We start from the raw sequence: 15,517 nt of genomic DNA, 5'->3' as shown, positions 1-15,517 counted from the left end.
TTTAAATAAACAAAGTGTGTGTGTGTGTGTGTGTGTGTGTGTGTGTGTGTGTGTGTGTGTGTGTGTGTGTTATTATACGACTATACAACATTAATAACTGACATCTGTGCTTCCCGACTCTTAAAAAACGCCCAGCCACCACTGATACGTACCAGAGCTGAATATTTCAGCACCAAAATCCAGGGAAAAAATACTTCTTAAGAAGCCATAAAGTAACCAGACAGGAGTTCTTGTGGTCTTTCTCTTAAGTTTCACCCTCTCTTCGTCTTAACCCCGTAGCCCGTTTTCCTCATCTGCACTCTCACACGTGTTCTTGCCTCATACTCGATTATAGATCAGGACGTCTGTTTTAACATGGTTTGGCAAACATTGTAAAGCATGCGATTAGGTAAATATATGTTTTTATTTTAAATAAACAAAGTGTGTGTGTGTGTGTGTGTGTGTGTGTGTGTGTGTGTGTGTGTGTGTGTGTGTGTTATTATATATTATACGACTATACAACATTAATAACTGACATCTGTGCTTCCCGACTCTTAAAAAACGCCCAGCCACCACTGATATGTACCAGAGCTGAATATTTCAGCACCAAAATCCAGGGAAAAAATACTTCTTAAGAAGCCATAAAGTAACCAGACAGGAGTTCTTGTGGTCTTTCTCTTAAGTTTCACCCTCTCTTCGTCTTAACCCCGTAGCCCGTTTTCCTCATCTGCACTCTCACACGTGTTCTTGCCTCATACTCGATTATAGATCAGGACGTCTGTTTTAACATGGTTTGGCAAACATTGTAAAGCATGCGATTAGGTGTGCTGTGTACACACACATACACATGCACATGCTCACTTGCACACGTTACCTTCTAGGCAGCTAGGCAGAGTCTGAGCTGCGGTGTATTTTTAGATTTATGGAAACCTAGAAATGTCCATTTCAAAGGGCTGGGTTGTACACTTAGCCATCTTTCACCATTAGCGAAGCAAGATGTACGCTTAAGAGCATATCCATAATGCATGCTATGTGTCGGCTCTGATCTCAACAAACGCTCGAGAAGATAGGAAGCTGCTCATAAAGAAACATATCTTTCCTGCCTCAATGTACGGCCTGACGCAAAGGAGGATTATTAGATGTTTACAAGTCTGCTAAGCTAATATGAAATGCATCCCAAATGTAAGAATTAATTATACAAATTTCGGTATACCGTTTTTCAGAGTGGAACATTATTCAATAAGAAACAAATGTAGGATGGAATGAGATTTTATTCATCAGGATTTGATTTGAGCATGAAATGTTTTGTTCCCTCTATAAGTGACATTAGCCAAAAAGTTGTTTCGCAGCAAGTTATGTTAAGAACAAAGATTGTTTTTTTTCTTTGAAATAACATGAACCTATGATTCATGTTATTGACACAATAAACATTTTCAATCTTTCAGGAATATGTAGTAGAAAAGTAAATTAGCACATTAGCAGCCAATTGCAAAAACCATTCAAATAGATTTCCAGAACAACCCTTTGTCTACATTGGTGCCAGTGCTTTCTACAATCGACTTAGGCTTACAATGTTTATGGGAAACACATCGTTTACACCCCTTTTAGTTTAAATCAACCATTGATTGCATTACTTATAGTTGTCCTTCCACATTAAAATGGGATAGAATAAAGTATTGAAAGGTATTGCAAAAAAAGATATCACAAGGCCTGTTTAACTTCATTCTACATTTTACCGCACGGCTTTAATAGTGTTTTAAATGTTGGTGTTGCTCTTATCGTTAAATTAGAATATCTAAGCTATGCTATGTAACACTAAGCTGAAACTAAGTTTGTTTCCCAAAAGGTGCCTGTATATCATGTTCTAAATATAAAGTCAACAGGGTTGTATTTTCGGTTTGAACCCTCTCATATACTGTGTGTTATAGGATCACAGCAGCTCATTAGACCAAACTGTTATGGCCTTTATATTTCACACTCCCTTCTGCTTCCTCAGTTCCCCTGGGTCATAAAACTGTAAACACGCATATGAGAGCAGACCATGTGCAAACTAAATCACAGTCAGGCCTGGGCTATTTTCACCGCCGATTATGGCCAAACCCCAGACGTACCTCAGCTTGACGATCCTACTCATTTACCAAAGAAATGAAGGGCTGGCATCCCAGAACTACCTAGGAAATCAATTAAAAGGTGCTTTCCAGTGTTTTATAAGCCATACCGGGGCTTGCTCTGAAGTCGTCTCTTTTAGCACATAAAGCAAGTGGCTGTCAATCGCCTTTATTGCAGCTTCGTGCAAGGCCTAGTTCAGGGGTCACAAGTTCTTCGTGTAAGACGGCATGGCGCCTGGGACGCTCGGGACTCTTTGAGCAGTCCCACGACTCAGCAGGGTAGCGGATAAGAGAGACCAGAGGCAGATGGTTAAGAGAGTGCGAGAAACCCAGCAGGAGGGGGGTAATGAGTGCTAATGGTCATAGGAAGAGGTTGAAAGAAAGGTCACCAGGAAATGTGGTGGAAGACCAGACGAGAAACGGACAGGAGCGGAGATTAAAAGAGTCAGCCAGAGGTGACAAAGCCCCAGATTATTTTTATACTGTCAGTAGTATAAGTTTTTTTTCATCAGTTTTTATTCCCCAAAGGTGTAAAGAGTACCTAAAAACCGTACTTGAGTAAAAGTACAGATACCTTACAGTGAAAATTACTCCACTACACGTTACAAGTCACCAATTCCAAAACAACTTGAGTAAAAGACTTGGAGTATCTAGGGCCTTTCGCACCGCAGGAACCTTTTCATAGTACCAGAACTAATTGTGGAACTACCCACTTTTTGGCATTTTCGCACCGCCGGAACTGGGAGTGATTTTAGTACCGGACTGCCTGTTTCGAGAACCAAATTAGCTCCTACTCCAGAGCAGGGTCTAACCAGCACAACTGGTACTAATCGTGACGTAAGTAGACAATGATTGGCCAAACGCATACGAAAACGCCCTCACCCGCCATGATTTAAAACGCCATGTAAACATACTGTAAACACTGTGTCAACTTATTTCGCAAGTATGGATAACAGCGATAGATGGACGGACGCTGAAGTGCAGGCACTTGTAGCAAATGTAGCACTGCCAGTTGTCATTGGAGATTCTTAGTCCTCCTTTCCGTTCTTTCAATCGCTTTACGTATACGTCGACTTTCCATGTCCATTATTGTGAAACCCGCGAGACACAACAAAAACACAGCTCCGATCACAGCATCCTCCATCCTCCTGTTGTTAATGTTGTTTTTCTTTGTTTCCGTTGTTGAACGCCGCGCACAAATGACATCGCTGTCGACTGGTTCCTAGTACACACCCAGTACACACCCAGTACTTTAGTACTGTCCATTTAGTTCTGGAACTAAAGTGGTGCGAAAGGCCCTTTTGATTTTAACAGTACTTAAGTATTTTACTAATACTAAATATAGGCTCGAAAAATGCACTAGTCAAAGAGACATGCCAGTGGAAAAACTGTAATGTTGCGGAGAAGCTAGGGAAAACAGGCCAAGGCAAGGATCTATGTGCAGGTATTTAATGGAAAAACTAGAACAAACAATAAGCCAAAAACCAACAAACACCACGGGAGACAGGAAGTGACATAAAAGTTCAGAGCAAGGCACAGAGAGCATGAAACAAAAACAAGAAAGAGTTGATTTGTGAGGAGAGCAATCACGTTTATTTTCTAAAACCAAAATAAAATTGAACACCTCAAAATTACAAAAAAAACAATATCCTTCAAAAAGTTCTCTTCAGTATAACGGATAAATAATGTTAAGTAAAATTAAAAAGCTGAAGCCTTCTTGCAGTGGATGTGCTGGTTTCGGCTTCATTGCCGGCTGCAGTCATGTCCTCATCTCATATATAAAGCACATGAGATTCACAAATTCTTGCTAAGGAACTCGCATTCACATAAAGTACCCTTGTTGAAAAGTTTGGGTGAGTAAGGGCAAAACGCACAAGATGCAGTACTTTCAGTGACCTGTAATAGGCAGTATCACGTCTTTTGTAGCAGAAATAAACTGCTGCAGAAAAAGCTAGGTCCATGCAAAATGTAATGTGTAGCTGCAACACTCATTTCAAATGTAGTGGAGTAAAGAGTTCAGAAACTCATTCAAAATTGTAGTGAAGTAGAAAGTAAAAGTTGCTAATATCTTTGATACTCAGTACAGCGACAAAGTATCCAAAAAGATACTCAAGTACAGTAACTAATTACATCTACTCCAATACTTTACACCTCTGTTATTCCCTAACAGGGTACCTCCATGTATACAGGAACGGATTATGAAGTCCGGATGTCCTGGGCATGGATGCCATACACCGGAAGCAAGAGGCACATTGAGACGTTACATAACTAAAGCTGTCTCGAAATTAACGGCCTTTAGGTGTAGACAGTTTAGCTGATCTAGTTATATCGTGACAAGTATAAAGCAGTGTCAGACCCGTTTGTTTGGTTTTTAAAATCAGGTAATTGCTTCACAATTCTTGATTAGTTTGTCCCAACTTTATTTTCTGTACTTCTGCTAAATCCATTTGTGTTGGTGCTACATCAGTCATCTTAGTTGGCATTAACTAAAACTGGGCAGAGAATTTGTAGTTCCAAGCATGCTTTGCAGGAGACTTGATGGGGAGAATAAATGTTGAACTTAACTGTTTTATGTGTTTTTGAGTGTTGCCCAATTGTTTGAGAGTTTCTGTAATTTTGGGTTACCATTTTTGCAAAATGTTTTGCTTTAGGTTAAGGGTGGGTAGATGAAGAGTATGTTAGGTGTTAGTTTTACCAATGTGCAATTGCTGTGTAACATATGCTGTTGGGTGCTATTACTAGTTAAAAACTAGCTAGTCTGTTCCTCAAACAAACCTAGTGTTTGTCTTCAGAATACTTGGAATAAAGGGGGTGTTAATATATGGAAGGAAAACGTTTCATGTTTGAAAGCATGAAAGCATGTTTCTTTTAAATGACCAAGTTTGTTTCAAGATAGCTTGCTCATTTTGCACATATAAGAACTGTACTATTCTATGCACGGTTTCTACAGCTCCTCAGGGCCCCTGCTGGTCTGGAGCCCTGGGAAAATGCTTGGCAGGGCCGCGCATTAATCCGTCCATGCTTAAATTTGAATTTGTGTTGCTGACACAAATACAGAGGTGGCACACTTCTTTGACCAAGAAAAATTGGTTACTCGCTTCCTCCCCCATCTCTCTTTGTCTTCCTAACCTCATTTTTCCCGTCCGTATTTTCCCAGTGTGCTCTGAGGACATTGGTCTGCAGGGGATTACAGAGATATTGCATTGTGTTCATTAAAGGCAGCTTATCCTCTTAATTGAGACCAATGTTTGGGCAAAGCGCCATGTCACCCATGACCCCATATTTAAAAAGAAGGTCAGATTAAGAGATTAGCGGTGAATAGCGGCAAGTTTAGCATTTTCTGTACCACAGTTGTCATCATGTTCTGATATGTGAGTAGAACTGACAATATGGTTGCATTTACATTGTCAACCAGTTCAGATTTTTTTTGGCATACCAGATCTACTGCATTGCTCTAGATGGTTTCTATGATATTCTGGTATCTGGATGGGATTTGGTCCCTCCTGTGGTATGTTTTCACAAATTTTGTCATTTGGCATGCAAGAGTCAGAGGAAAGTAATAGCAAATAAGAGTCATTTGATATAAGTCAGTATGTTAGCACTTAAGCTCCACTTTTGCCGCACCTTAAATAAACCTCTCAGTGTGTTTCCATAAATTCTTTCACTGCTTGCTGAGCTTGTTCCTGAGCGTTGTGCTATGTGGTACTTGTGTGGTAACAAGGGTGTGGTGTTTATAAATCTTCCAGAAGGGCTTGGTTGGGAAGCAAGCTTACCAAACACTTTCTCATTCCTCAGAGACACACTGTTAATCAGGCACCGAGGACATGAGCGTGTTTTTTTTGGCCAACCGGGCTCACCTGTAGATCCTCGTGCACCTACTGCTGGTAAACCGGTGCCTGAGGCAGCCTTTGCTCTCATCTCAAAGGAGTGCACTCAAATCCTCTCCCAGGAAAAGAAGATGAGAAAATAAAAGAACTATTCACATTGGTATGTCAGGGGCTTTGAAGATGAACTTGAAGAACATCCCTCAAAAGAACTTCCTCTTACTGTTTGGTTGTTCACTTTCAAAACGAGGCCTCGCGGTTTCCTTCTGAATTCAGTCCAAGTCAATTTTCAAAAGTCAATCTAGAAGGCATGAGGGTGTCCGTTGTGTCAACATCAGCGCCAATTTTCTTGTTGGAATGTGGTCTACAGAACGGCCTCAGAAAATCTGTCAACATATTGCAATTCATAACATGAGTCTTAGAAAATCCAGCATAACTATTGTGACTGTTTTCTTGTGCCATGTGCCCTACGTAAATAATAATAAAGATTTGTATCTATCATAAATTAGCTATGCTAGCTATTTGTGGTTTGGCAGAAACCTTTAAGATGAACTAAATTTCTACATTTTATGAAGAAAATGTAAGTGGTGTTTACCCATTCAAAATATGTCGCAATGATGCTGGGGTGCTGTTCCCAAAGCGTTGCTATGAGGTTGCTAGGGTGTTCCAGATGGCTGCCTGAGCGTTGCAAAGCAGTTACTATGATGTTCTCTCTGGTCACCAGAGTGTTTCTAAAGTGTTCTGACTGGTTGGCAGAATGTTGCTATGAGGTTGCTGTGGTGTTCTTCTTGTTAGTCAGAGTGTTGCTTTGCAGATTTCAAAGTGTTCTGATTGATTGCCATAGCATTGCTATGTGGTTACTATGCATTTGATATAGTGTTCTGTCTGGTTGCCAGAACACTGCTGTACTGTGTTCTGACTAAAATATTACAGAGCACTACTATGCATTTGCTGTGGTGTCCTGGCTGATTGCCAGAGTGTTACTATGCAGTTTTTAAGGCGTTCTAGTTGATTGTTTGATGTAGATGTCGCTCCATGAGATTTTTATTTATTTATTTTTTTCCTGGTGAAATTTATATAGGCCAAAACTAGTGTTGTCAAGTCCGCGGTTTTCCCACAGAATTTGGCTACTTTTATACTGTTGCCGCGGGTTGTTTTTTTTCTTAGTCCGCAGTTTGAAGTGAACCCCCCCCCCTGATTGCCATAGCATTGCTATGGGGTTACTATGCATTTGATATAGTGTTCTGTATGGTTGCCAGAACACTGCTGTACTGTGTTCTGACTAAAATATTACAGAGCACTACTATGCATTTGCTGTGGTGTCCTGGCTGATTGCCAGAGTGTTACTATGCAGTTTCTAAGGCGTTCTAGTTGATTGTTTGATGTAGATGTCGCTCCATGAGATTTTTATTTATTTATTTTTTTCCTGGTGAAATTTATATAGGCCAAAACTAGTGTTGTCAAGTCCGCGGTTTTCCCACAGAATTTGGCTACTTTTATACTGTTGCCGCGGGTTGTTTTTTTTCTTAGTCCGCAGTTTGAAGTGAACCCCCCCCCCCCCAATTTCCCCCTGGAATGAGATTGGGCTAGTTTTGGTCATGATTGGGCTAGTTTTGAGTACCAATTGTGCTGGTTTTGTTACGTCAAAACATACTTTCTGTATTAGCTACATTTTTTCAGTATTTCTGTTTTAGCGCTATAATGGAAAGTAGTTCTCTTTTTAGGTCATCTACTTCTCACAGAGCAAGTTTGAAAAAATCTTGCTAAGTCAGGTAAAGCAATTTTAATAGCAACTTGAATAACAACACATCTGGTTTTAAAGCACAGACAGAAATGCTTGTAAGTAGCCACTGCACATTTTCCCAGTGCTTTGTTCAAAGGACCTTGATTATTTGTAATGATCTGTTCAAATGTTGATACCCTGATGTATTTTGCTGCATGTAAGCGAATATCAAAGAGGCGTACAAGGGAAAAGAATGGAAAAAGAGCACTCAGCGCTACACCGCATGGAGCGTTTCTTTGATTAAATAGTCACAGGCCCTGAATGGATCACACCAGTTGGGTTGAAAGCTACCCTACTAACAGATTAACTTGAAGGGATTTGCTTCATCTGACGCCACTCAAGGTTTCTCCACCGTCTCGACCTGTTTGTCATCCTGCTTGACTATTTGTCTAGCTGTCCATCTCAAACAATTAGGCTGTCTGAAGAAACCCTTGATTTTTTTTCAGGACGAATGGAAGCAGCTGACAGGTGATTCTCTGTCAGCCTTTGATTAAGGGTCTTGTTCCGTTGGCAGCCTGTCGATTTCCATCCAACACACGGACGCGGCAGCACAAGGAGGCTCGAACAATGTTTATTTGGAACAAAAAAGAGATAATTCCTCTGGATTTATTTTTAGCTTATTCAAAATATTGCCTTGGCGAGCGTCCTGCATTCATAAATATATGCATCATCTCTTGATCTGCCAAGAATTATGGGAGATTCAGTTTGCACATGCACACAAGATCCATTTCTGTTAGTCTCTCTCCCTTGCTGCATTCAGAATAGCTAACGTACTGCTTAAGCAGTATGCACTGTAGACTTTATTGAAAATGGTGTGTGAAACAGTAAGCATAATGATACGATAAACCTTTCAGACAGCAGCACACTTGCAAAATTTGTTGTCACACTACCTCATTATATGCATGTTTAATTTAGCAAGTTAACATAAATTTAGCATGTTTAATTTAATTTTGTGTAAAAATGTCATAAGGACCTAAGAAAACTCTACTTAGAGTATGCAATACCAGTTACGATGTGATTGCAATTCAAATGATAAAATGTTGCATTTCAAAATGAATCATTCAAAACGTTGGCACTAGGAGCATTATAACTAGTATTTGTTCAGCTTTGAAGAAGCTTTTTTTGAGCAAGTTAGTTTAAGTTCGTTAACTGTTGATATGTTTATAGCTCTGAATAATATTGTCCAGTCTATTGCCCCCTTAAGTACTAGAGCTAACGCCACAGAAATAGCATTCACGTACAGTATACGTACGTATGTGTGTAGATATTGTTTGCAATAATCAAAGAAGTAAAAAATGACAGTAGACATTGTGATAAAAATAAGCAGTTGATATTGAGCTCATCCAGGAAATTATGAAAGCCTTTTTATGCCACAGGAAAAAAAATTTTTTTAATTATCACACAATTCTCAATTATATTCTCAATTCTAAGTTTTTATCTCACAATTCAGAATTTTTGAGATATAAACTTCGAATTGCGAGATAAATTCAGACTTTTTTGGCACGGGTTTTGAGTTTATATCTCATAATTCAGACTCTTTCTTCTCAGATTTCTGAGTTTACACAGTCTCACAATTCAGTTTTTTGTTTCCGCCAAGAAATAAAAAAGGAAATTACAACATTTTGTCTCATAATTCTGATGTTTTTTTTCTCTCACTTGCGAGTTTGTATCTCACAATTCAGATTTTTCTTCTCAGAATTGTGAGTTTATATTTCGAATTGTAAAATAAAAAATTGCAATTCTTCCTTTGTGTGCCAGAGTGGGAAGAAAAGCTTCATCTGTTTTGTGTCTCGCGGTCCCTTGTCAGTACGCATTGATATGCAGGCCACACGCCTGTGCTGCTCACGGACTGCAATGAAGGGCCCGGGATGCGATGCGCAATGACACTGAAGGCTCTTTAACAACACGAGATGCAGAGCGACATGCGGAATATGAACTTGGGATCTCACCGCTTGTTGATGTATGAGGCTACACATTTCAAAACAGGCTCATTACATGCATGCATGTGATTTAATGCAGCAGAGCACGTTTGAAACCTGGCCTCTGAGAGCCACTCTCTGACAATCAGAGACTAAAAGAGACTTTATTTGTACTTTTATATTATTATTATTATTATTATTATTATAAAAATTGTCATTTTTATCTATCTATCTATCTATGCACCAGTGTTCAGTATAAATTCAGTATTATTTATATTATATTTAACTTACATTTCTATAATTATATATATAATATTTTGAATTAGCTTTTTTATATTTTCAGTTTTCATTTTAATTTATTTTTATTATGTGTTTTATCAGTTTTTAAAAATATTTATATTTAGCTTTAATTAACTACTTTTATTTATTTATTTCAGTTTTATTTTTTCTAATTTTAGAACTTCATATTCAACTTATTTTACTTCAGTTATAGTTGTCAGTGCACCATCTCAGAGTATTAAATATTATTGTTATAAATTATTTTTTTTTTTTTGCAAATGCTTGTTTAAATGATTTGAGTGTTGCTGTATATTTTTTGTTTGTTTGTTTTTTACAATACTTTTTATTTCCATAAATAAAATGTTGCATAAAATACTTTACATAGATGCACTCTAGGCTAAACTGCATTAGCACAAAAAACATTTCTAAGTACCAAACCGCAGATACACGGGAGATCTGATTGAATGACTCTTAGGTTGACCATAAAATGGCGAAAGCGAGTTATTTTAACCCCTCAGCTACAGTCTTACCACGGTGAATGCATAAAATTGTGCTTCTCTCTGATTTTTTGCTCTTGCTGCAGTCAGGCAGCATAAAAAATGTATAGCAGCGATAGCATCTCTCGCTCTAGTACCCTAAGCCATGACCCAAGACAGGCTTAACTGGGAAAATTTTTACTAAATGTCAGCCGGGTCCAAGAAGCTCTTGCTCTCCAGAGGACCTCACTGACCCAGTGCTCTGTGTTCAGTGACGCTCAGGGGAAGCTATTTTGAAACCTTAGCCTGTTAAGGTACAAGCTAAAGCTACTCATTCAACTACTGTCAAGCTACCCTTTAGCAAACACAGTACTTAGTTAGCTACATTACTAACACAAAACAGCTAACATCATTCAAGAGACAGAGAGAGACAGCTAGCTAGCTTGCTAGCATAGCATATCTGGCACAAAAACAATAAGAATTTTAAATTAAGGTGACAACATAAAGCAATAAAACTATTAAACACCTAAATTTATAACTTGAGCTTCAAAACGTGTTTAGTTTAATGTATCTGTTTATAGGGGCAACGCACATTAATAAACATGGCTGTTAATGTGCCAGAATTAGCCAAAAAGGCTATTTTTTTCATCTGTAGACCCTTGACAATGTTCAAAAATAAAATAATTTTAAAAAACAAAGCATCTTATACAAATACACACACACATATACACACCCACAAATAATAAGAAAAAAATTTAAATACTAAAAAAAAAAATACAAGTATATGAATCCACAAGGAAATACTAAAATATAATAATAGGAAGTTATCTAAACAAAATATTGTGGTACATATGAGGTAAGAGAGAACAACTAACCAAGAGCAATTAATACAAAGTCTAAAATCTAAATATGAAAATACAGTACTAATGTTGACATTGCTGAGTTGTGAGTAACCATTTTTTAAGATGAAACTAAAAAGAACCATATGTATTCAGTCTTCTAATTGTTGATGGGATGGAGTTTCATTCATTCAAATTCACATTTCCTGAGAGGAATAATACTGTCACCTCTTTCGTCACACCTTGTGTAACGATGAGCAGTTGTTCTAATATTCACAAACTGTTTTAATTGACCCTTCGCAGGGAGTTTGATTTACAGGCTTTCTGACCAATCATAATGCCGAATATGCCATTTTAGTCCGACAAACAAACCAGACAAGAGAGTAATTTAACATTGGTGGATTTGAACTTAAAAATTGTTTGTATTGAAGTCTTTCCGTGGTTGAAACGGAATGTTTATTTCATGCAACTAGTAAAGAGGAAGAGATGATCAGTTCACGTGCCGCTGGCACTACACTCTGGCACTACATTTAAGCTATTAGTTTTGGTAACAAAAACATACACACTGTTTTAGAGATGTTAAACTCTAAACAGCATTGTTCTAGCCAAGCTGTGACATGAACCAAGGATTTTGTAAGTTAATTTGCAACTTGTGTGACACTGCTTCCGTGTATATAGATTACAGTGTCATCTGCATACATTTGGATGTTAGTGTTGGGACAGACGGATGGAAGGTAATTGATATACAACGTGAAAAGGAATGGACCCAGAATAAATCCTTGGGGAACACTTGTGGATATACTTGAACTGGTATTCAGATAATTAGTGATTTGTGCAGCCATCGGTTTCTCTGCAACCTTTTGAGACAATAGATAAAATACTAATAGGTCTGTAATTACTAGCAGAATGAGAATCTCCGCTTTTGAATAGAGGCACAATAAAAGATGACTTCCAAGCATGTGGGAACATCCCCTGAGAAACTGAAAAGTTGATCATTTTCATCAACTAGTGACTCACTAAGCTCTTTAAACATTACAACATCCATACCAAATATATATTTTGCTCTGGACGGTTTAAGAGATGTAATTGTTCTTATGACATCTAATTTAATGACTGCCCTTAATGTAAGGACTTGTTCCAGTAAATATACCGTTCAAACTTCTGTATACTCAGGAGAAAAACATTGTGCAATTGTTACTACAGAATCAATGAAGTAATTATTAAGTACTTTGGCCACTTCAGATGGATTATTAGTCAGCTTCCCATTTACTTTTAATTAAAGTGATGTCCTATCTTTTTTATCTCCTTTTAAATTATTCAACTGGTTCCAGATTATTTTAAAATTACCGCTTGCCTGTTTAATCATCTTCAGGAAAAAAATCTGGCTTAGTTTTTCTGAGTGTCTTTACCACCTTGTTCCTTAATGTAATGAAATGTTGTCATTTCATAGTGGAACGAAATCATGACTTCACTAATATTTTTGGGAGAATATTCTACTGTCTCCCTCCTGATCTTTACCGATTAATAAATCACCCCATTTAATCTGATGGAACGCACTTCTAAAGTCATCTAGTTTATGTTTTGGGACGCCATAAGGATCATATTTCCTTACGAATTAATTTAATCTCTACTAGATAATTTTCTGGCCACTAAAATCTAATTGTAAGCAGAGAGGCTTGTTAAAGGGGTCATATAATGCGATTTCAAGTTTTCCTTTCTCTTTGGAGTGTTACAAGCTGTTTGTGAATAGATAAGATCCCTAAAGTTGCAAAGACTAAAGTCTCAAACCCAAAGAGATATTCTTTATAAAAGTTAAGACTGGTTCACGCCCCCCTAAAATGCCTCGTTTAAACCCGCCCCCACATGTCTACGTCACTGTGTGGGAAGATTTGCATAACGCTGCCCAAAAGAAATAAGGCATAACTTTATTGTTCCTGCCGCCGCCATTTTGTGAAGACGCTGTGTTCTTTTCGTTCCAAAAGAGGACACGACTAGAAATCAGTGGTTAAGTTGTATTAACAACACTGTTCCGGAACACTTCAACCCAAATATTCAGATGTGTGCAGCACATACGAGGACTGTGTCCTGATCCTGGGAGAGTTAACTACAATGCCGGCTATTCTAACACAGAGACTGTACGTACGTTTTCATATTTAAAGAATTTGGCACTGATGATTCAAACGCGAGTTTTGAGCAGTGTAGAGTAGCGCTTGTTGTTTGTGATTTCTCCGATCACAAATGCAGACATGGTTTTATGTTTACGCGGTTTATGCAACGCAACGCTTAAAAAGACAGTATAAGTCATTATAATCATTAATTATGTGCCCACTGGATGTAACAAATGCCTCGTTTATAATGGGTTTTAATGTTTTTGTCTCGTCGCTCTGGGACACAGCATCACAATATGGTAAAAGGCGTAACATTTCCATCACACGCTTGAGGTATTCGGCCAATCACAACGCACTGGATAGCTGGCCAATCAGAGCACACTTTGCTTTTCAGACACTTTGTAAACATCTACGCGTTTCAGAAAGGCGGGCATAGAGGAGAAACGGTAATGTACAGTATGTGGAAAATAATGTTTTCATAAACACATTTCATTACACCAAATACACAAAATAATGTTCTTTTTAGCAACATCATATAACCCCTTTAACATATTAAAAGTGTTAAAAAAATTCTCTCTGCTTGGTTACTAAAAATTAAATCAATTTGAGTCCTTGTTGAATTAGTAATTCTTGTAGGCCCAATAATCAGTTGCTTCAGATCGAAATGATCATATATCTGTTTGAGACTCTTTCTAAATGTTTTGTCATCCCAATTAATATTAAAATATTTAATAATAACCTCTTTCAACAAAATCACACAGTTTTAATAATTGTTTCAAGTTTTCATAAAAACTAGTATTAGAAGAGGGAGGTTGAATCAGATTCAGACCAATACATTCCAAATCCATGCAATTTGACCAAGCGATTTCATTACACTGGATGCCAGTTTTCACATAAATCATAACTCCACCCCCCTTAGAACTAACTCTATCTTTCCTATACAGTTTAAAACCAGGTTCTTCTAATGCTGCTGACGCAATTTTCATGAAGCCATGTCTCGGATAAACAAAGACCATCTAAACTAGAATCTAGTAAAATTATGAATTTGATCACTTTTTAATATGATACTTTGTATATTCAAATGACCACCTAAGAGTTTCTGTGTTGATGAACAGCAGAATTGCATACTGTAATATAGAATTATTAATATTTGTTTTTTGTTTTTTTTTGCATGAGTCTCTCACACATTACAGACATTTACAGAACACTGTGTGAGATGGAAGTATGACATCATGTTTCTCCTTTTCAGGCATCAGTCTAAGTTTACACTTTTATGGAGCTTTATATATGATGTTATTGGAGTAATTGGCATCTTTGCTGCCATTTAAAGGCAGTTTAAAAACTCTACTTAAATCGTATTATCTTTCCATTGAATTTGCAGGTGAGCATCTCCGCATCTGCCCACAAGGTTACACCTGCTGCACCAGTGCCATGGAGGACACGCTGTCGAACCTGAGCCGCCGGGAGTTTGAAGGCCTGGTTAGGGAAGCGGGACGTTCCATTCAAGCCTCGCTGAATGCCCAGTACAGGACCTTCGACAGTGAGTCCAAAACTCAAATGCATTCAGTCTTGTAGTTGGTTGGGTTTTGATGTATTATATCTCACAGCTGCTAACACGCCTGTTCAGTTTTTCCACTGTAATGTTAGTAAGAGGATTTTCTAATAACCCAAACGTTTAAGTTTCTTAAACGTTAAACATTTCTCCACCCAAAGCTGAAGAAGAACAGAGTAGCAACTGCAGAAACTCTCAGAGGAAATGAGATTTAGAGGTTTTACAGTGTACTTGTACTGTCACGGACAGCTGTCTTATCCAGAGTGGTATTTTATGAAACTTCATCTGCTTTTAGTTAACATTTTTCCTTTACCCGTCTGCGGATTTAACAGCATCAGGGTTAATGAATGTGAAGGGTTAAAGAGTTGCAGCACTTTGAAGCCCAAACTCTCTCCTGGTTTGTGTCATTGTGAGTTTAGATAAAAGGAAAACTCTAAAGCTCATATGCTTTCACAATGAGTGGTCCTCACAGGGCAATTACAGTGGGTTTTTATGGCCTTTTACTGCGGTGTGTGATAAACAATATAATGATAAGAGTAATGATCGCAGTACTGATATGAGATTTTGATGCAGTTGTTCAATTTCCTGACCGTAATTAGATACTTTCTACAAGCCACAAAATTAGAATGCATCAATTATACATATATATA

The 15,517-nt window shown here is 37.9% G+C and overlaps 1 protein-coding gene across 1 annotated transcript in view; it reads left to right on the top strand.

Moving 5' to 3' along the window:
* Positions 1-15,517, top strand: part of gpc1a (glypican 1a) — a 34,642-nt gene that overhangs the window by 12,717 nt on the left and 6,408 nt on the right. Inside the window, exon 2 of the mRNA XM_016276092.1 lies at positions 14,697-14,855. Coding sequence (XP_016131578.1) covers positions 14,697-14,855 — 159 coding nt within the window. The remainder of the gene's footprint in view (positions 1-14,696; positions 14,856-15,517) is intronic.

This window comes from Sinocyclocheilus grahami, unplaced genomic scaffold, assembly GCF_001515645.1.
Source record: "Sinocyclocheilus grahami isolate Dianchi unplaced genomic scaffold, SAMN03320097.WGS_v1.1 scaffold98.1, whole genome shotgun sequence".
Taxonomy (NCBI): domain Eukaryota; kingdom Metazoa; phylum Chordata; class Actinopteri; order Cypriniformes; family Cyprinidae; genus Sinocyclocheilus; species Sinocyclocheilus grahami.
This window is presented reverse-complemented; position numbering and strand designations above follow the sequence as displayed.